The sequence below is a fragment of the Pseudorasbora parva genome, chromosome 17 (assembly GCF_024679245.1).
Source record: "Pseudorasbora parva isolate DD20220531a chromosome 17, ASM2467924v1, whole genome shotgun sequence".
Taxonomy (NCBI): domain Eukaryota; kingdom Metazoa; phylum Chordata; class Actinopteri; order Cypriniformes; family Gobionidae; genus Pseudorasbora; species Pseudorasbora parva.
Window position 1 is genome coordinate 23,506,935 of NC_090188.1, and position 23,657 is coordinate 23,530,591.

The 23,657-nt window shown below is 36.9% G+C and overlaps 1 protein-coding gene and 1 long non-coding RNA gene across 5 annotated transcripts in view; one reads left to right on the top strand and one right to left on the bottom strand.

The window, feature by feature from the left end:
• syt14a (synaptotagmin XIVa) overlaps nt 1-23,657 on the bottom strand; it is a 78,200-nt gene that overhangs the window by 24,074 nt on the left and 30,469 nt on the right. For 3 of the 4 annotated variants that reach the window (XM_067421323.1, XM_067421322.1, XM_067421321.1), the window contains exon 3: nt 15,053-15,205. In XM_067421323.1, the coding sequence (XP_067277424.1) occupies nt 15,053-15,205 (153 nt within the window). Of the gene's footprint in view, nt 1-1,392; nt 1,588-11,362; nt 11,918-15,052; nt 15,206-23,657 lie in introns of those variants that run through there. The other variant, XM_067421324.1, reaches the window with a different exon arrangement.
• On the top strand, nt 4,175-9,522 carry LOC137044929 (uncharacterized). The gene is made up of 4 exons (XR_010898654.1): nt 4,175-4,460; nt 4,772-4,813; nt 6,926-6,990; nt 9,271-9,522. It is a non-coding gene; the product is annotated as an uncharacterized lncRNA (long non-coding RNA).

Here is a 23,657-nt window from a genome sequence, read left to right on the forward strand (position 1 = left end):
AAATTAGTTCAGGGGCTCCTGTTTCCACTGATCATCCTTGAGACCTCAGACCTCTGAGAGAGGATTGTATCGAGGCACAGATCTGGGGAAGGGTACAGAAACATTTCTGCAGCATTGAAGGTCCCAATGAGCGCAGTGGCCTCCACCATCTGTAAATGGAAGAAATTTGGAACCACCAGGACTCTTCGTAAAGCTGGCCACCCGGCCAAACTGAGCAATTGGGGGAGAAGGGCATTAGTCAGGGAGGTGACCTAGAACCCGATGGTCACTCTAAAAGAGCTCCAGTGTTTCTCTGTAGACAGAGGAGAACCTTCCAGAAGAACAACTATCTCTGCAGCATTCCACCAATCAGGCCTGTATGGCAGAGTGGCCAGACGGAAGCCACATGGCACATGACAGCCTGCCTGGAGTTTGCCAAAAAGCACCTGAAGGACTCTCAGACCATGAGAAACAAATTTCTCTGGTTTGACGAGTCAAAGATTGAACTCTTTGGCCTGAATGGCAAGCGTCATGTCTGGATGAAAGCAGGCACCGGTCATCGCCTGGTCAATACCATCCTCACAGTGAAGCATGGTGGTGGCAGCATCATGCTGTGGGGATGTTTTTCAGCGGCAGGAACTGGGAGACTGGTCAGGATTGCAGGAAAGATGAATGCAGCAATGTACAGAGACATCCTTGATAAAAACAGACTAGGGCAAAAGGTTCATCTTCCAACAGGACAATGACCCTAAGCACACAGCTAAGATAACAAAGGAGTGGCTATGGGACAACTCTGTGAATGTCCTTGAGTGGCCTAGCCAGAGCCAAGACTTGAACCCGATTGAACATCTCTGGAGAGATCTGAAAATGGATGTGCACTGATGCTCCACATCCAACATGATGAAGCTTGAGAGGTCCTGCAAAGAAGAATGGGAGAAACTGGACAAAAATAGGTGTGCCAAACTCAAAGAGACTCGAGGCTCTAATGGGTGCCAAATGTGCTTCAACAAAGTATTTAGCAAAGGCTGTAAATACTTATGTATGTGATTTTACTTGTTTTTTTACATTGTTATTAGGGGTACTTTTGAAGAATTGAGAAAAAATAGGAATTTATTCCATTTTAGAATAAGGCTGTAACATAACAAACTGTGGAAATAGTGAAGCGCTGTGAATACTTTCTGGAAGCACTGTATTTCAGTGAGTTCAAGTTATCCCATAGCAATAAAATGGAGGAAAGCAACATTTTGACAGCAGCAAAGATCATTTCCACCAGATGAAAGACAGAACAGATCAGATTAGTTTGAAAGAGTCCAGGCAGATTTAAAAGAAAAAGATGGTGACTCCTTTTTTTTGGACAGTCATCTACTGAGGTTCAGAGAATGGAGGGAAAAGTTAGCAGCTTCATTCTCTCACCTTCAGCACGTCTCTCCCTATTGCTAGATTTCTTCTTCTCACCACCATCCACTGGGCTTATAGATGTTTTTAATTCAGTAGACCTAGATCTTTCTTTAACACAGGATCCATTTCGTTGGAGTACAGAAGGTGATTCGGCACCATTTTGCACACTGAACTTTGTATGAGGTGTCTGTGACAGATCACTTTCTGTACACTGTAAAAAAAAATCCTAAAATTACAGAAAATAACTCTAAATTTTTTACAGTATTTTTTTGTAATTTTTAATTATGTTTAAAACTATGTAAAATTACAAACAATATCTGTAAATTAACAACTTGACCATTATTTTAAGGATTATATCATTAATGACAAATTACAGTAATTCTTATTTTTTATACAAGAAAATTACTGTATTTTTTAAATAATATTTTTCTGTTTTCATAAATTACGTACAAATGCATGTAAAATTATAAATAATATTTGTAAATTAACAACTTGACCATTATTTTAATGAATATATCATTCATGACAAATTACAGTAATTCTCAGTTTTTTTATACAGGAAATTACCTTATTTTTACAGTATTTGTTTCTATTTTCATAAATTACATAAAAATTCATGCAAAATTACAAACAATATCTGTAAATTAACAACTTGACTATTATTTTAAGGACTATATCATTAATGTCAAATGACAGTAATTCTTATTTTTCTATACAGAAAAAATACTGTATTTTTTATATAGTATTTTTCTGTTTTCATAAATTACATACAAATGCATGTAAAATTACAATTAATATCTGTAAATTAACAACTCAACCATTATTTTAAGGATCATATCGTTCATGACAAATTACAGTAATTCTCAGTTTTTAATACAGGAAATTACCTTATTATTTATGCAGTAATTTTTTCTATTTTCATAAATTACATAAAATTCATGTAAAATTACAAACAATATCTGTAAATTAACAACTTGACTATTATTTTAAGGACTATATCATTAATGACAAATAACAGTAATTCTTATTTTTTATACAGGAAAATGACTTATTTATAGAGTAGATCTCTGTTTTCATAAATTTGATAAACATTAATGTAAAATTACAAACAATATCTGTAAATTAATATTTTGACTGCAAGTTTTAGTATTAAATCATTAATGACAAATAACAGTAAATCAAATATTTATGAGAAAATCACTATATTATGGTATTTTTTCTGTTTTCTTAAATTATATACAAATTCAACTCTGGCCTAGATGAAGAAAGCCAAGAATTCTGACAAAAGTAAAATAAGTATCAGGAAAAACAAATGATAGTTAAACACGTTTATTTTTGTCAAAACCTTGGAAAAAAAACACATTTGAAAATAAAGCATTCTTCTATTAAATTCGGGAGTTAAAAGGGATGGTTCACCAAAAAAAATAAAATAATTGTCATTATTTACCCATCAAACCTGTACAAGTTTCTTTTTCTGTTTGAACACAGAAGCTGTTATGAAGAATGTTGGTAACCAGACAGCTAACTGACTTCAAACTGACCTCCATAACAGTAGTCGATGACAGTCAGCTGTCTGGTTACCAACATTCTTCATAACAAACAGAAAAAGAAACTTGTACAGGTTTGGTGGGTAAATGATGGCCTTTTTTCGCCATGATTTGCACATGAGCATCAGAATTGGACCACAAAGCACGAATCCTGATGAATCATGTGTGCTTTTACATCACGTGGATGGCCGGGTGCGTGTGCGTGGCTTACCTGAGGAACACATGGCCCCAGGATGCACTATGGGAAGAAGGCGAGCCGGCGGAGGCAGTGTGATGCTTTGGGCAATGTTCTGCTGGGGAACCTTGGGTCCTGCCATCCATTTGGATGTTCCTTTAACACGTCCCACCTACCTAAGCATTGTTGTAGACCGTGTACACCCTTTGATGGAAAACGGTATTTCCTGGTGGCTGTGGCTGTGGCTCTTCCAGCAGATAATGCTCCTGACACAAAGCAGAGGTGTTGTCTTGGCCTCAAAATTCCCCAGATCTCAATCCAATCGAGCATCTGTGGGATGTGCTGAACAAACAAGTCTGATCCATGGTGGCCCTGCCTCGCAACTTACAGGACTTAAAGGATCTGCTGCTAACATCTTAGGGGTCAGGGCTGTTTTAGCAGCAAAAGGGGGACCAACACAATATTAGGAAGGTGGTCATAAAGCCTCATCTGTGTATGGTGTAACTTGTATGGAATTATGGCAATATTAGCAAACAAGTGTTGCTTTGGACAGAGCATCCACCCTAAATCAACAAGTTATGTTATAGTGCCACACAGTAAAAGGGAAAATGAAAGTTGACAATAGGCAAGATTATTTCTAAAGGAAAGGTCAGTAATTTGTACAAATGTAAAAGGGTCATTATAGGTCACATGAATGTAACTGTAATGCCACCAAGATGCAGAAATTGAAATTAATACATATGCAGTGTTTACGCTGTATGTGTTTAGCAGAGTAGGGGTTGGTATATATATATATATATATATATATATATATATATATATATATATATATATATATATATATATATATATATATATATATATATGTATGTATGTATATTTATGTATATATATATATATATATATATATATATATATATATATATATATATATATATATATATATATATATATATATATATATATATGTATATATATATATACACACACAATTTAAACAATTCATTAATTCATTTTCTCTCTGTATTGCTTTGAGCATGATTGGTTATTCTGACTGTCATCCGGTATACTGGCCAATGACAAATGCGCGCGCCTTTTACAGGTCAAATTTGAATTATACGTTTGTTGTAGAGTGAGTGTGTGCGCTGCTAACGTTAACGTTACTGCTCGGGCATCTGTAATGCAGTAGCTAACTTCGGTTCTGTTCGGTTTTACATGGATTCCTACATTGGTTATTTTTTTAAAAAATGTTTTATATTTTGGGCGAATTTAAGTTGCGGGATGTTAATGGAGGACAAACAAGAAAAAAATTCATATGGGCAACTTTTACCAACGTAACGGACATATTGGAACTGCAGAAGGTAAGTTAACTAACGTTAGTTTTATTTTTATTTTTTAAAATCTTCTGTTACATCAAGATATAAATGTTTAAGTGATAATCAAATCGCGATTACCCCAATAACGACATTAGTAAGTTACATACTGTAATCATTAACTACCAGCTATCGTTATTGTCGTTGTTTGCATGTGTTAATATTATAAGCTAGGTTTGAGATAAAAAAAAATCAATATAGAAGCTTTGGATTGAGTGAACTGACTTTTGAAAATACCTCTGTTAGTAAGTAAGTTAAATAGCTAATATTGTTGTGTGTTTGTTTCCCTCATGAACCAGAAATTTTGGGAAGAAAATCCAGCCTCACGATCTTCAGGGGTGGTAAGTACGTTATTGTAATACTAACACGAAGACAGTGAATTGATAACGTTACTGATATGCACAGTAGTAACGTTAGTCATTTTATTGGAAGTTTGTCGTTATGTTAATATTTAATTTCATTTGTTGAAGATATGAAGGTCATTCGTGTGGGAGACAACACATGAAAACAGAAGTAACGTTTCACATGTAATGTTAATTCAGGTTTAGACAACATGTGTGAGTAAATGATAAGAGAATTCTCATTTTTGGGTGAGCTATGTTTTTAGGGTCTTGTTTCCAATCTTGGAGTCATTAGAGCATACTTTATATCTTTTGGGGATCATAGTCATGTTTCCCTTATGTGCCATATAAACGTGGGGAACATAGGAATGACCCCCAATGAACCCAGAGTTGCCAAATTATAAGTGTTAAAGGGATAGTTCACCCAAAAATGAAAATTAGCCCATCATTTACTCACCCTCAAATCATCCTAGGTGTATATGACATTCTTTTTCTTTTGTAATATAATTGTATTCGTCTGGAAGAAGAATCATATACTTCCTAGGATGATTTGAGGGTGAGTAAATTATGGGCTAATTTTCATTTCTGGGTGAACTATCCCTTTAAACCCCTCCATTCAAATATAAAAATGCACATAGTGCCTCTGGCACAACCTGAATATGAATCCCTATTCTCTATGACTATTACATCATGCTGGCCGCTAAGATTTGTTACACTAGGGGTGTCACTCCCACAAAATATTCAAGGATGTTGTTCAGTTATTTAGTATTATTATGAATTCTGGTTAAAATCATTAACTTTGAATTTTCTGAACTTCGAAATAAGCACATTGCATGGCATCATTACTCCAGTCTTCAGTGTCACATAATTAAAATATGCTGATTTGCCATTGAGATTTGGGGAGTTTGGAGGCCAAGTCAACACCTCAAACCCGTTGCTGTGCTCCTCAAACCATTCCTGAACCACTTCGCTTTGTGGCAGGGCACATTATCCTGCTGAAAGAGACCACAGCCACCAAGGAAAGGGTTTCCATGAAAGGGTGTAAAATAGTCTGCAACAATGCTTAGGTAGGTGGGACGTGTTAAAGTAACATCCACATGGATGGCAGGCCCCAAGGTTTCCCAGTAGAACATTGCCCAAAGCATCACACTGCCTCCGCCGGCTCGCCTTCTTCTGGTGCCATGTGTTTCCCAGGTAAGCGACACACCTGGCCATCCACGTGATGTAAAAGAACACGTGATTCCTCAGACCAGGCCACCTTCTTCCATTGCTCCGTGGTCCAGTTCTGATGCTCACGTGCCACTGTTGGTGCTTTCGGCGGGGTCAGGGGTCAGCATGGGCACCCTGACTGGTCAGCGGCTATGCCGCCCATACGCAACAAACTGCGATGCTCTGTGTATTCTGACACCTTTCTATCAGAACCAGCATTAACTTCTGGAGCAGTTTGAGCTCCAGTAGCTCGTCTGTTTGATCGGACCACACGGGCCAGCCTTCGCTCCCCACGTGCATCAATGAGCCTGTGCCATGAGCCTGTGGCCGGTTCTCCACTGTTCCTTCCTTGGAGCACTTTTGATAGATACTGACCACTGCAGACCGGGAACAGCCCACAAGAGCTGCAGTTTTGGAGATGCTCTGACCCAGTCGTCTAGCCATCACAATTTGGCCCTTGTCAAACTCGCTCAAATCCTTACGCTTGCCCATTTTTCCGGCTTCTAACACATCAACTCTGAGGACAAAATGGTTACTTGCTGCTCACTTCAATTTTCACTATATATATATATATATATATATATATATATATATATATATATAGTATACACGGTGTGTACGGCTTTCTTTTATATATATATATATATATATATATATATATATATATATATATATATGTATATGTATGTATGTATGTATAATTTTTTTTTTTTTTTTAGCAACATAAAAATATGATGAAGCTTGTGCTTGTCTTTGAGAGATTAAAATTATGTTTGACTGCCTGTTTCTTTCCAAGTATTTTTGACATTTCCTTTTCCAACTGTGATAACTGCTAATGATAAAACTTTAAAAGTAGATAAAGCTCATTTTAACTTTTTTTTATTTTATTTTCCTTTTCTTTAGATCAAGCATCGGAACAATGTTTACAGGGCAGAACAGGTACCAACAGAGAAACAAGTACATCACTAGTAAGTATCAATGCAGTATATAAAACCATAGACCATAAAGGTATAATGCACTCCAAAATGCTCTATTTTCCCTTCATCATGCCATCCCAGCTTTCCACAGATTGTTGGAAAAGTGATTCATCTTTGTGAGTCCATATAGGCCTACAGTGTGTGCATAATTACACAAGGTGATATTCTGATCTTATTTTTTTCCAAGCACATTTTACCCATTTCACACAAGTGTGCCACACAAGTCCTAAAAACTGACTTGTTGTCCATCTTTTTTACAGTCTGATTCCACACCATATTAATCTTGATAACTACTATTAATTTATTAAATCATTTATAAGGGATGTATAATTAAAGAAGGATGAAAGTGAAAAAGGCTAAAAGGTAAAATGGGCTAAAAAAGAGATTTAACTCAGACTGAAGAGTCAAAAATTATTAAAATGGAATGATGCAATACTAATGCAATAATCAAAATTAAGGTGTGACCATTGGACAGCAAAATGCTTATTGATTCAGCAGGGTCATACAAAAACAGGCCGATTTTCCAGAACTGCAACCTACCTGGAGTCTCCTGAAGTGCAAGGTGTCAGGATCTCAGACACTTCAGTTAGGTAAAGAATCCTAAAAAACACCATTTAATAAGAATCAAACATGAAGACATACATAATAGACAGATTGAGAGTGACTCTTGTGATTCTTATTAAGTGGGGGTCATATTTCAGGGTTCTTAAAAGTCTCTGATATCCTGACACCTTGCACTTTCTGGAGACTATGTAGGTTGCAGTTCTGGTGGTGTCTGGTCCTGTGGTTCTGGAGACTAAAGGGTTCCTGATGGTTCACAACTAATTCACCTTAATTCATATTTGTTTTAGAAGTTAATTTATTTCTTCACCTGTTTTTTTATGACCCTGCTGAATCGATGTTTTGCTGTCCAATGGGCATGCCTTAATTGTGCAATTTCTAGTATTGCATCTTTCTCATGGGTATTTAAAAAAGGACGTTCCAGTCTAAGTTAAATCCTTTTTTTTAAATGAAAACCTGTGTAATAATGATGCACACCTGAATACAAGACATTTTTCACTCCGAGCCTTTCTTAAAAAAAATATATCACTTATAATTTTGGATTTGAATTGGTAAAATGTGCTTAGAAAAATAAATCTGAATATAAACTTGCATTATACTAAAGCATGCTTCAGAAACTACATAATAATAATAAGTTATCTTATCATGTGAGCTTCACAATTCTCTTGGATTATTGTCATGATGTGTATACTGACGTGTTTGTTAAAAAAATGTTATACAAATGACAATAATTTATTGAAAAATCCCTGTTTGCACAATTCTACGAAAACAACTAAAGAACTCTGTATTAATACATTCTAGACAAGTGATTTGGCAATTTCATTGGTAAAGAATGCATATGTGCGCAGACCTACCTTGTCTGCGCACATATGCATTCAAACACGCATACCTATAAACTAAACGTAATGCGCATGTGTGTCCATCACCATTAAGTTTACACAGAGATAACGGTATTGTTTTCAAAAACATTGTGTTTTCAGGCCACCAGAACTCCATTGTTGTGTAAATGAATGTCCAAAACGCGTTGTGTAAACGTCCCCTTATAAAGCATATATATTTTTTAAAAACCTTGTCATTTTTTAATTGAATTTGCCTAATTAAACTCATCTGAACCACCTAATCAAGGTTTTCAGGACTACCAGAACATTCCAGGCAGATGTTTAGAGCTACACTCTGCAGGAAATTCTACACACAAACTGAAGGGATTGTTGACACCAAAATTAAAAGTCTATCAATCACTTACTCACCCTCATGTTGTTCCAAACATGCATGACTTTCTTTATTTTGATCAATTTTTTTTCAGTGTTTTTTTTTTTCTTCTCCATACAAAGGAAAGCAGTTTGGTTGCCAACATTCCTCAAAATATATCAAGAAATAATTATACAGGTTTGAAACGACATGAGGATGAGTTAACGATGACAGAATTTCCATTTTTGGGTGGTAAACCATCTCAAGTATTTTCATGTCTTTTTAGTTAGTTAAAAAATATGCCGTCATTAATCCTATATTTAATTCCCTTAAAAATATTGAGGGAAAGACCCTCAGCTACCAGACCCTACCAGATGAAACAGAAGACAAAAAGAAAACTTTAATTACATTAAATTGAGCTTGTTTAAAGTAAAAAAAAAAAAAAAAAACATTTATTAAAAATCTTTTTTTTTTTTTTTTAAGACTTTTCAGAGAATCATAGTGTTCTTTTTTTCTTCCCAGATGCACCAAGGACCCTGCTGATTACTGGTATTTTGAAGGATTGTTCTTTATCTGCTTTATCTTCTGGTAACAAATCATGGATCTTTTTTTTTTTTGTTACTTCTTAAAACGCTTGTTAGAATTCTGAATAAAAGACTGTTATATTTGTAATCAGATATCTCGAGTTAGAGACGGTTTGTGGATTGTACCCCCCTCATTTGTGTTGAAATCCGATGGCTCAGTGAGGCTTGCATAGCCAGCAATGACATTTCGTTTCTCAAGATCCATTAATGTACTAAAAACATATTTAAATTAGTTCATGTGTGTACAGTGGTTCAATATTAATATTATAAAATGACAAGAATATTTTTTGTGTGCCAAAAAAAACTGACCGATTTCAAAACTGCTTCCTGAAGCTTCAGAAGCTTGACACGCTGATCGCGTGTAAAACCACCAAACTGCTGAAATCATGTGACTTTGGCTCTCCGAACTGCTGATTTGACACACTGATCTATAATGCTCCAAAGCTTCTTGTTTTGAAATCGGGCATCACTATATAAGTCGTTATTTCGTTTTTTTTGGAGCACCAAAAATATTCTCGTCATTTTATAATATTAATATTGAACCACTGTACTCACATGAACCGATTTAAATATGTTTTTAGTACATTAATGGATCTTGAGAGAGGAAATGTCATTGCTGGTTATGGAGGCCTCACTGAGCCATCGGATTCAACACAAATATCTTAATTTGTGTTCCAAAGATGAACGAAGGTCTTATGGGTGTGGAACGGCATGAGGGTGAGGAATAAGTTACATTATTTTCACTAACCCTTTAACATTTAATAAATAAATGCTGTATAATTTTAATAAACGTTGTACATTTTGTAAAGTGTTACACAGTCTTGTATAGCCATAATCCTAAAGTTTGAGAATTTGATAAAACTATTGTTAATTACTGAAGTAGTTTAAATGTTGTATTTTATTTATATCAATATCAATAATTTAATGATGGAATCATTCCATTTTATTTAGATTGTTTTACATAATTTAAACACTATTAAATTGTGTAAACAAATGCTGCAAATCAGAGTTTGAGTTGATTTGAATTCTTTTTATACTGTTTTCAGACTTATTTTATCTGCCAAAATAAAATTCTTAATTTTAAATCTTTATCACGTCTTTGCATTTTATTGAAAGAGTTTGACTGTAATAATCTGGAAAATGCTTGTAAAATAACAGTAATTTTCTGTAGAACTACCATTACCGTCATTTTATTGAAAGAGTTTGACTGTAATAATCTGGAAAATGCTTGTAAAATAACAGTAATTTTCTGTAGAACTACCATTACCGTCATTTTATTGAAAGAGTTTGACTGTAATAATCTGGTAAATGCCTGTAAAATAACAGTAATTTTCTGTAGAACTATCAGCGCCGTCTTTTTATTGAAAGAGTTTGACTGTAATAATCTGGTAAATGCCTGTAAAATAACAGTAATTTTCTGTAGAACTATCAGCGCCGTCATTTTATTGAAAGAGTTTGACAGTAATAATCTGGTAAATGCCTGTAAAATTACAGTAATTCTGTGTAGAACTATCAGCGCCGTCATTTTATTGAAAGAGTTTGACTGTAATAATCTGGTAAATGCCTGTAAAATAACAGTAATTCTCTGTAGAATTATCAGTGCCGTCATTTTATTGAAAGAGTTTGGTTGTAACAATCTGGTAAATTCCTGTAAAATAACAGTAATTCTCTGTAGAACTATCAGTGCCGTCATTTTATTGAAAGAGTTTGATTGTAATAATCTGGTAAATGCCCGTGAAATAACAGTTTTAAACTGTAAAAAAACAATCATAAAAAAATGGTAATTGACTGGCAGCAGCGGCTGCCAAACAAAAACCGTAAAAAAAAGGTAAAACACCTTAATTTAAACAAGGAAAAAATCTGTAAAATAACGTTGTTTTTCAATAAATCTTTTAATGAAAATTTCTGTAAAATTATTGTTTTTGCATTTTATTTGAATTAAGATATTTTACTTTAATTTTACGGTTTTTGTTTGGCAGCCGTAGCTGCCAGTCATTTACCATTTTTTTACGAGATTTTTTTTTACAGTGTAGAGGTCTCAGTTGACAATACTGAACCATTGTCATTGCCTGCAGTATGAGGGTCCTTCACTAGTCCAGGTGTAGCCTGGGTCTGGATTTCAGTCCAACACAGAAAAGGATCTCTCTCCTGGGCCTGCCGTGCTGCAGCCTCTTTCTCTTCCGCCTCTTTCTTACGAATCCTCTTCAGCTCTTCGGCCTGGACTTTGTGAATTATAGTATTCACATGTTCAGCGAGTTCTCCGCTCACTGTGTACGTGACGTCGCTCAGTGCATAAGCCAGGTCGTCCACTTTCTCGGTCACTGATTCCAACATGGCAGACATGGAGGGGAGACTTTTCTGGAAGCTCTTAAAAAATGCCATGTTGCAGTTTTGATTCCCGCTAATTGCTCAGTTCATGATTTCTCTGAAATGTTCAGTTTTCTCAAGCCAGTCTTAAAATGATCATCGATGGAACGTTCATTTCAAAATCCTCCATAAACAAAATGTATTTACATAATAGATAAGGCTACTTTAAATCTACAGTTAAAAACTACTTCAAATGGCAAAAAATATTGGACACAAAAATGATCTGAACACCTGTAAAAAAGAAAGAAAAATGAAAAACAAATCATCTTTAAATAACACAATTTCCATGCTTAAAATCAGGATTCGTAAAGCTAAAAACCTAAAAATTAAATAGCAGTACTCAAAAGTATGCTTGGAGGTAAGAAATCCCAGCATGCTCTGACTCAAACAACAGGTGAAGTGAGTCAGAGAGATCAAATCTCTCATCATTATGACAGTAATTTATGCGTTTCCAAAATCCACCAGAAACCACACACAGACTGAACCAGGAATGTGCCAATTTGCCTCTGAACACAGATGTTACGATGTATAATTGTAATTATGTGTAATGATTGTAGTTTATGCAGCAGTAATGCATGGAGCAGATGGTTCAGGGAACCACAGACACCAGGTTCAGAGTTTTCGTGGACGTGTCAAGCATATTTTTTCCACTGGAGTCTGATAAATTTGGCAGTGAGCATAAGATGTTCCCCTGAGACAGAGGGCAGATGAGTTCTGTTCACATATTTTAGACAGAGGAAGGTCCTTTCTGGCAGGGTGTAAGGTTAAATATCCCCATCATGACAGTACTGAAGAGGAGGGTGCCCTGTTTCTTGGCATAATTCCTAAATGATAGAGGAATCATGGCTAGCATCCCTACATGACTTCAGAGCAAAGACATGAAAAACAGCCATCCTGACATTACCCTCAACTGACACTGCCAATCAGACATACAGCACAGCAAAAAACTAAATGACTACAGATGACATTACAACCTACCACAGTCAGTGAGCATTTACACTTAACATAATTAATAGTGAGTATTTACTATTAAATAAAAGTATATTTTGTGTTCAATTATACATATAACACACATTAACTTCGTTGTTCTCAACTGGTTTTGACTCAGGACCCCAATTCATTGTACCAATGCTGGGAATGCTACTTTTTTCAGGCAAGCTACTCATAATTTAACATTGTTAAACCTAAGCAGAGTATGCACGCCATTCTAAAGTTTGGGGTCAGAAAAAAAGAAATTAAGGAATAAAGAGACAAGGGAGCATTAAACTGATCAAAAGCGAAGATTTTTACACTGTGCACACACACACAAAAACATTCTATTTCAAATAAATGCTATTCATACACAAACATATCACGGTTTCCATAAAAATATTAAGGGTCTAAAAATATTAGATTTCTCAAGGATCGCGTGACACTGAAGACTGTATACGAAATAATATTTCTGATTTTACAGTATTTTTTAAATAAATGAGCCTTGATGAACATAAGAGACTTTCAAAAACCTCTAAAAGCATATACCAACCCCAAACCTCGACCCTTGAAGAACAGCGATGCAGCTGATTTAAAATATGGCAATAAAAGATCATTACATTTTCATGTTTAATACATCCATGTGTATTGTGCCTCGCCAGGTCAAATAAGTGCAAACATACTTATCCAGTAAATGTCATTCTGATTATGCCACTGATTCTGATGCTGAGCAGAGTTATGTAAAGCCCTGTGTGTGGGCAGCTCAGTGATGCCATGGATCCAGAACCTGTCTGTAGGATGTCTATGTGTGAGTGTGTGGGCATTAAGTGCCCCTGTCAGCAGTATAAGTGTGTAGGTGTGATTGAGTGCTTGATGGTTTAAACAAAAGGTAGTTGTGTGTACAGATGTGTATGGTTCATTGAGTTTATTCAACCCAGTTTTATTGTTAGAGGGTGTGTGTGTGCACATGTATACTGACAATGTGGACATTTGATCCTTTGTGTGTTTGGAATTCTGCCCAGATTTTCTCTCAGAGCTGTTACATGATCCCCTTCTTTCATTTTCACACACACACACACACGCGCACACGCACACGCACACGCACACGCACACGCACACGCACACGCACACGCACGCACACACACACACACACACACACACACAATCTAATAACTGGCCAGTGGCATCTGTCCTCTCCGATCAACGTCCTGCGCTGAGGATCACAAGCTGACTAGTTTCATCACATCACAGTGTCTGACAGACAAACATGAATGAGTGTGCGGCCTATCCCAGAATTCCAAACCACCAAATCGTGTCTAACAAACCTCTCCAAGGCCTAAGTGGTGCTAATTAAGCTCTGTTAGTACTTCTCACAGACTCTGATCTGGAGTTTAGAAGATAATTACCTCTCTGGAGATTGTCACGCTGTGTTTGGGTACTCCTGTTATCCCGGACCTCTCAGCTTCAAAAACATCATGATTTGGTCTCAGTCTTTACAGAATGTTATGAAGTTATTTTAATCTAACTTAAATAGATAAACCATGTTGTTTCTTTTTATGAATGACCGCTATGTGCTAAAAATACCAGTGCGAAGAGTTCAATATACACTTATGCTCAATTTAGCTCCATAAAATACTAACAGATGTGGTGGTGATTTGTACGGTACTGTACTGTACATCCAGCATTCAACCAGATCACCAGAGAGAGAGAGAGAGAGAGAGAGAGAGAGAGAGAGAGAGAGAGAGAGAGAGAGAGAGAGAGAGAGAGAGAGAGAGAGAGAGAGAGAGAGAGAGAGAGAGAGAGAGAGAGAGAGAGAGAGAGAGAGAGAATGCAATATCTCCCGATTAAAAACTCCCTAAACTCTTAAAAGTATTTTGGACACCGCTGTCATATTATATTAGATACAAAACATCAAACCAAACTAAAACATTTTTTAAAAATAAACTGATGAAGTCAGTTTAAACCAAACTCACTCATTTTTAGTCTATTTCAATATATATTACAGTTCAAAAGTGTGGGGTCTGTAAAGAAAATACAGTAAAAACAGTAATATTGTAACATATTATTTTCTATTTTATCATAAATTGTACAGCAAATCTGAATTTTCCTAATCATTACTCCAGTCTTCAGTGTTACATGATTCTACAGAAATCATTATTAATTTCTTATTATTTTCAATGTGTAAAACAGTTGTGCTGCTTCATATTTTTGTGGAAACCATTATATTTTTCAGGGTTCTTTTAGGAATAGAAAGTTTACAAGAACAGCATTTATTTGAAATAGAAACCTTTTGTAACATTATAAAATGTCTTTACTGTCACTTTTGATCAGTTGCACAAATGCAGATCACAAATGATCACAAATGCAGAAAAACAAACCCAAACCTGCTGCTTCTGTGTTCTTCCTGTACTGGTCAAGGCTGGGCAGTTGGTTGGCACTCTCAAGGGACAGTTTGTTATTGAGGTAAAGAAAGAGTACAATCACGAGAAAGATGAACACGCCAATACCAGACAGGAACCCCAAAGCCTCAGGAGACACTGTAGAGAGAAAGAGAGATTCATTTAGCAATTACAATAAGGGGCATTTGAAATGAGACCGTGAGAGAGAAAGACAAAAAGATAGAAGATTTATTAAAATATATGGAAAACATTGCCTGTGGTCTTTCCAGACAGTTGGGGTTAAATTCTGATTCAATTCAAATTGTTTCCATATCAAATTTTACTTCCCTTGTCTTTTCCATGCCCGTGAAACCACATTTAAAAACCAGGCTTACTGTAACAGAACAAGGGCTGTCTTTATATTATTATTTAGTACTTTTGAAGCTTGATCTAGGATAAGTAAATCAATCACATCAGTCCAAGCAGCACTTAAAGATAAATTGAAAGTCAGTCAACTCAAAGAAAAAGACCAGCAAAGCGGAATCCGACCAATAAGACACATTCACAATGAGTGAAAAGGGTTTGACCTGACCACCTTCCTACAGTAATCAAAAACACCAACCACAGAATGCAACTGCTTCTGCTCTGTGTGGCCACATTTCAGAATGACAGAGGGAAAGGACCCGATTCCAGATGGTTTGTTACCCACTTCAAGAAGAAATAAACTTACTAGCAATAATTTTTGCACTGAACTGTGTCACAGTTAACACACACACCCATTCTGCAAGAGTGGGTGTGAATTATTCACACAAATTATGCAATGTGATTCTGTCCCATCAGCCTCTCTGTCCCTCAGGAAGGCAGTTTTAGTGCTGCTGTCTGACAGGAACAGAGTGAAATATTAAAAAGGAGATGTCCTTCCATTTTGGTTCTCCTTCATTCAGCCTCCTAAATTACTTTATTATAGCCATCTAGAATACAAACCCGATTCCAAAAAAGTTGAGACACTACAAATTGTGGATAAAAAAGGAACGCAATAATTTACCAATCTCATAAACTTATAATTTATTCACAATAGAATATAGATAACATAGAATGTTGAAATGTCATGCCAAATGCTCATTTTGGATTTCATGAGAGCTACACATTCCAAAAAAGTTGGGACAGGTAGCAATAAGAGGCCGGAAAAGTTAAATGTAAGGAACAGCTGGAGGACCAATTAGCAACTTGGCAACATGATTGGGTATAAAAGAGCCTCTCAGAGTGGCAGATCCTCTCCGAAGTCAAGATGGGCAAAGGATCACCAATGATCCTCTGCCTATGATCCAACGCCGAAAAATAGAACAATATCAAAAAGGATTTTCTCAGAGAAAAAAAGGATTTTCTTTGACCGTCTCAGAGCGGTCGTTACAAATGGAAATCACAACATGGGCTCAGAAATACTACCAGAAAACGTTGTCGGTGAACACAATCCACTGTGCCATTCGCCGTTGCCGGCTAAAACTCTATTTTGTCAAAAAAGAAGCCATATCTAAACATGATCCAGAAGCTCAGGCGTTTTCTCTCATTTAACATGGACTGTGGCAAAGTGGAAAACTGTTCTGTGGTCAGACAAATCAAAATTTGAAGTTCTTTGGAAAACTGGGACGCCATGTCATCCGGACTAAAGAGGACAAGGACAACCCAAGTTGTTATCAGGGCTCAGTTCAGAAGCCTGCATCTCTGATGGTATGGGGTTGTATGAGTGTGTGTGGCATGGGCAGCTTACACCTCTGGAAATACACCATCAATGCTGAAAGGTATATCCAAGTTTTAGAACAACATATGCTCCCATCCAGACGTTTCAGGGAAGACCTTGTATTTTTCACCATGACTATGCCAGACCATATACTACATAAATTACAACGTCATGGCTGCGTAGAAGAAGGATCCAGATACTGAAATGGCCAGCCTGCAGTTCAGATCTTTCACCCACAGAAAACATGTGGCGCATCATAAAGAGGAAGATGCGACAAAGAAGACCTAAGACAGTTGAGTAACTAGAAGCCTGTATTAGACAAGAATGTAACAACAACTTGTCTCCTCAGTCCCCAGACGTTTGCAGACTGTTATAAAAAGAAAAGGGAATGCCACACAGTGGTAAACATGGCCTTGTCCCAACTTTTTTTTTTAGATGTGTTGATGCCATGACATTTAAAATCAACTTATTTCCCTCTTAAAATTATAAATTTTCTCAGTTTAAATATTTGATATTTCATCTATGTTTTATTCTGAATAAAATATTGACATTTTAAAACGTCCACATCATTGCATTCTGTCTTTATTCACAATTTGTACAGTGCCCCAACTTTTTTAGAATCGGGTTTGTATGTCGTTCTGACTGGTCCTTTTTTTTTTCTTTCTTTTTTTTTTTTTTTTTTTAACTTCTTTTTTTAACTTAATTCTACAGATTGATGATGAGATTTAAATTTGTAAATGCATCTGAGGTCAAATCAGGGTAAGATGAGGTCAATTATGCCAGAATGTAGTGAATCCATTATGTTCCATTCCAAAGTTTGTGAGTGTGTGCGTGAGTGCGTGTGTGCGTGTGTGCGTGTGTGTGTGTGTGTGTGTGGGGGGGGGGGGGGGGTAGTTCAATGGAATGATCTTTGTTATATAACAGCAGCTCTTAACCATGGCAACAGAGTTGCTGTCACTGATCCTGTTTAGCCAGTTAACCTCTAACAGCACAATCTAGCACTGATACCAGCTAGCTGCTGCTGTTTTTAGCACACAGAAGAACAACACAGGACAAACAGATCAATAGCCAAATGCAATCATTCTTTCATGGTGTACACTAGATTAGACAGTACTGAACTACCATAATTATTTCTAACAATTTCTTGAGAAAACCGACAACTTTGAAAAGAATACCTGTTAGGTATAGTGAATCTGGTCTCTGTTATTTGTTTAGCCTAGACATGCACACAACAGATTTGTTGTACATGTGATGGTAATGTAGTGGGCTGATGGAAATTTGAAATCTAATTTTCCTCCATATTTACCAGAATGCTTCCTGACAAAAGAGACATTAACATGCAGCAAAACATCAATAGCCTAAGAATGCACTGACAACATGAGACATTTATATACAGCACGGGTAGATGACTAACATATTTGCAGTATGAATACAGTAATAATAATTACAAGACAAGGTCCTAAACGTTCTAAAACAGGGCACAGTAATTGCAATTTTAAAAAGTTTAAGGCACTGGTTATGAATTGAGAGAGTTAATACAGTCGTTGAGTGTATGAGGTGACTCTGGTCAAACAAACACTTATAAAACAGCTCTCCCTCCATCTGCTATTTTTAGTGATGCTAATTGATTTACAGCCTGTGTGTTTCCTGATCAATGCGATGAAAACATTTCCCTGGCCATTTGCTTCTTCTCCCCCTTGATGTTTCCTCCTGTTCTGTCATTTACAATTATTTCTGGCTTGTGTCCTGTCATGTTCTATTGAAATATATTTAACTCGCAGAGTCGCCGTGAGGTGCATTTAGCCACATCTTACAGGAGGAGAAAAAAAAAAAAAAATCCATCAGTCAGATGCCAATTTAGTCAACGAGGAGTGACACACATCAATAACAGGATGAAATAAGCCACTTTACGGAGAGCTCTTACTGTCAGTCTCCGCACACTTATAGAGGGGAATGACAGAATAAACTGACAGCTCTCTGTGCGGCCAAGTGCTCGAAGAAGTTTGAGACTTTTTACGGCTAAACACAAAAGAAAAAAAATCTGAATTATGAACGAAGATTTTAATGTTTTGAATATGTTTAAATAAAAAATTGGAATAAGAAGTAATTAAATGCACATAATATACACTACAGTTCGAAGGTCACTGTTCAGAGTCTCTTATGCTAAACAAGGGCGCATTTATTTGATTGAAATACAGTAAAAAAAAAAAAGTTTTTAAAATTTTGTTAATGTGATGACAAATAATATAAGACTAATAAGTCTTCTTATCAAATCAGCATATTAAATACATTTGAATATGCACATTTTTCATTTTAATATATCCTTGCTGAATAAAAGTGTGAATTTCTCTTAGAAAAAGCAAAGATAAAGAGAGAAATAAAGAAATAAAGACAGACAGACAGACAGAAAGAAAGAAAGAAAATATAGGAAAGACAGAAGAAAGAAAGAAAGAAAATATAGGAGAGACAGACAGACAGACAGACAGAAAGATCAAACGAAAGACAGACAGAAAGATAGAAAGAACGAAAGAAAGCAAGACAGTTCGACACGAATGAAAATAAAGCACAAAAAAGAAAAGCAGACAGACAGGAAAGAAAGAAAGAAAATAAAAGAAAGAAAGAAAGAAAGAAAGAAAGAAAGAAAGAAAGAAAGAAAGAAAGAAAGAAAGAAAGAAAGAAAGAAAGATGATAGCAAGCATGTTTGGTTTTTTTCATAGCCTGTGCTCTGATGTATCCCCTCGAGTCCGCACACGCACACCTGTTGCTGAAGCAGAACTGAACCTCTGATTTAAATCCAGGTCATCAGACTGAACATCACATCTCCTGAGCCAGGCACAATCTGGGCCAATGAGAGAGAGGAAGCCAGAGACATGCACATCTGGACAGAGCAGGTGCATCTGGAGTAAAGACTGAAACCACACTACATCTAAAATATCCACAGTGACCACATCTACCATAAATAAATCCACCTCATATAAATATGTTCGAAACATACTAGTTTGTCCTTTAATACTGAGTCTCTGAGATAGTCTGTCAGTAGCACTGACTCAATCTTTTGATGGTAAATTACTATCATGCTATTAAATCTAAAAAACTGCCTTCTGCTTCTTGGATCCTGTTGGCTGGTTCTGTTGTCATAGAAACAGGTAAAAGCATGTCAGGATGCTCAGCCACCTCTGAATTACAAAATACTACAGACACAAAAACACTCGCAAAAAACATTGCACGCTGTTGTAAACTCCCACATAACAAAAGACCTTGCTCTCAGAGGCCCACGCACACGCCCTCAGTCAAAACACTCTCTCACACACACACACACACACACACACACACACACACACACACACACACACACACACACACACACACACACACAGAGAGAGAGAGAGACAGACACCAGCGCTACTCAGCGATATATGGCAATGTCATCTGAACACACAAACACACACACAAAGTCTAGTCATACTTGATTAGAGAGGGAGAAGGCAGTACCTCCATTAGCTGATTTTATAGGCCTTATAACCAATGAAGCACATTAAAATATCATCAGTGTCATTATGCAGGATTTGGTCTTTAATCTTAAAGTGTTTTCATTATAAAACAGAACCAGCATCAGTGATGGAACATTACACAGCTTCTGCTATCATTGATATATATATATCCCAATTCTGCTGCCAAAACAGCCCTGACCCGGCGAGGCATGGACTCCACTAGACCTCTGAAGGTGTGCTGTGGTATCTGGCATCAAGATCCTTTAAAGGGGGGGTGAAATGCTGTTTTATGCATACTGAGCTTTTTACACTGTTAAAGACTTGGAAAAAACCCATCCTAAACATAGACAAAGTTTCAAAAACTAGGTTGGATGTTTGATGGAGTATTTCTGTGTCAAAAATACTCCTTCCGGTTTCTCACAAGTTTCGGAGAGTTTTTTTCGAGGATGGGTCTGCTTCATGTCGACAGAGCGGAAGGTCCTTGTATGGGCCGTACGGGCTCTTCTCCCGAAAGGGTGCGCACGCAAGCGACCACAGCGAGAGAGCAAATGCACGCCCATAAAAGCAGGCGGTGAGTAAAACTGCTTCAAATATCTATGTTGTTGGCTATCATTGTATCGTTGTACGTAAACATCAGTAAACAACATGATCGTATATATAGTTAATTTATCAATGGAGCATGCAACCTATGGTGTGTGTTTGACTAACTGATATGTGTCTGTTTGTTTATTGAACCACCACAAACATTAACCTAGTTCTCACGATCGCGTGCTTCTTCATTCAAATGCGCTAACGGTTACTCCATTGTTGTTCTATGTATAACGTTACACTAGTCTGACGTGCAAAACCGTTTTGCTTGCTACTGCTAAGGTTTAGTCCCATACAATAGTCCATAAACCAAATCATGTCCTCATAAACCTCAAATAAACACACACAAATGTCTATCACCACTAAATACAGTACATACCACACAGACGGATGTCCTGCTGTTGCTGTTTCTCCTGTTGAATTTATTTCAGCCTCCGGATCTGATTCTGGATCATATATGTATTAGTTGAATCTGATTGATAGCCATGGTTTATTAGGGTAGCGTTTTCTCCTCCACGCTTGAGGACGTCAGCTTTCAGACGCCCTCAATGCAACATCTGTTCGCGCTCGTGATTCTTTAGCTCTGCCCACACGATACGCCTCCAGCCGCTCGTTTTTTTCCCCGGAAAGACTCGGTACAGCCTATCTTTATTTTATAAATATAATAAAACTAAAGACTTTTCGGAGATATGAAGGATGCAATACTACTCTATAGGTACTCAAGATTGACATTTGATTGACTGAAACTCAGTATATCCTAGATCAAGCCTGCAACACGAGTCCTCAAAACTGAAGCTGATGCGTCTCGATCGCCCCCAGGTGACTGGAAGCAGTATAGGTCTTAAAGCCTGCTCTCTCTGTGTTTTCTAATGGGACATAAGACAATCTAAACGACAAACTAAACAATCAAATTACACTTTAAATAAAGGTGGTTTCTGTCATTTTAGGCTGTTTTTAATCGCGTTGATGTAAGTTCAAGTGTTCGTTCTTTAAATAAGTTTTGTTTTAGTTATTTATTTGATGCTATAAAACGGGAGAGTGATGTTATGATTGACAGCTTCTCTGAGCGATGTAGACACTGAGGCACTAGTGAACATTTTTCGGGAGGATATTGGAGCTTTAACTTGAATCTCTACATTTCCATAACTGTTTATTTCCTAAAAAAGTTGTTGATTAAGCGGGACCGGATATCACGGCTCAAATTCGCGCTGACTACTGCACAGACTCGGGCTCCAAGTTGCTGCTGCGTAGACTCGAGACCCAAGATGTCAGCCCCATATTTGAACACTGGTGGTTACGTCAACGGAAGAAAGTGAATGCGCGTCGTCTATTGTTTTTACAGTCTATGCCATAGATGCTCGATTGTATTGCAATCTGGGGAATTTTGAGGCCAAGTCAACACCACAAACTCGTTGTGCTCCTTAAACCATTCCTAAACCATTTTTGCTTTGTGACAGCGTGTATTATCCTGCTGAAAGAGGTCACAGTCACCAGGGATTACTGTTTCCATGAAAGGATATACATTGTCTGCAACAATGCTTAGGTAGGTGGTACATGTCAAAGTAACATCCACATGGATAGCAGGACCCAAGGTTTCCCAGCAGAACATTGCCTAAAGCATCACACTGCTTCCATTGCCTTCTTCCCATAGTGCCATGTGTTCCCCATAAGTGACGCACACGCACCCGGCTATCCATGTGCTGTAAAAGAAAATGTGATTCATCAGACCAGACCACATGCCCACTGTTGGCGCTTTCGGTGGGGGACAGGGGTCAGCATGGGTCTACGGCTATATGCAGCCCCATATGCAAACAATCCAATGTACTGTGTATTCTGACAGTACATTGCAGATTATTTCCTTCTACCAGCCTTAACTTCTTGAGCAATTTGAGCTACAGTAGCTCATCTGTTTGATCGGACCACACAGGCCAGCCGTCGCTCCCCATGTGCATCAATGAGGCTTGGCCGTCTATGACCCTGTCACAGATTCACCACTGCAGACCAGGAACACCCTATAATAGCTGCAGTTTTGGAAATGCTCTGACCCAGTTGTCTATTATCACAATTTGGCCCTTGTCAAATTCATTCAAATCCTTATGCTTGCCCATTTTCCTGCTTCTAACACAACTGTGATGTGACAAAATGTTCACAACGCCTAATATATCCCACCCACTAACAGGTGGCGCAATGAAGAGATAATCAACCCTCTGGTGCTGTTCAGTCATTTTATACTGAAATTGTACACTTTATATCAAATAATTTTAGAATAAAACCTGGTTTGGAAAATACTTATTTAAAAATAGTATTTTTATGTATTTTTCATAATAATGAGAACAAACTTTTACTTTTACTTTAATTTAGTAATAATGTCTTTAAAGGGATAGTTCACCCAAAAATGAAAATGTGATGTTTATCTGCTGACCCCCAGTGCATCCAACATGTTTGTTTCTTCAGTAGAACACAAATTAAGATTTTTAACTCCAACCGTTGCTGTCTGCTAGTCATAATGCATGTGGATGGGTAACAATTCTATGAGAGCAAAACAAACAAACAAAAAAAACATGCTTAGGCAACGTGCACAAAAACCCTGCTGCTCCTGACAACACATTGATGGCTTAAAACACGAACCGATTTGTGAGAAACACAAATGTATTTATGTTATTTTTTTACCTCATATCCAGACGAATCTCATCTAGTGTTCCCATCCGCTACTACTTCCGTTTGGTAAGGTCAAACTGGTGCTATCATAGATCATTTTTTTTATTATTATTTTTTTATTATCAGATAATCATTT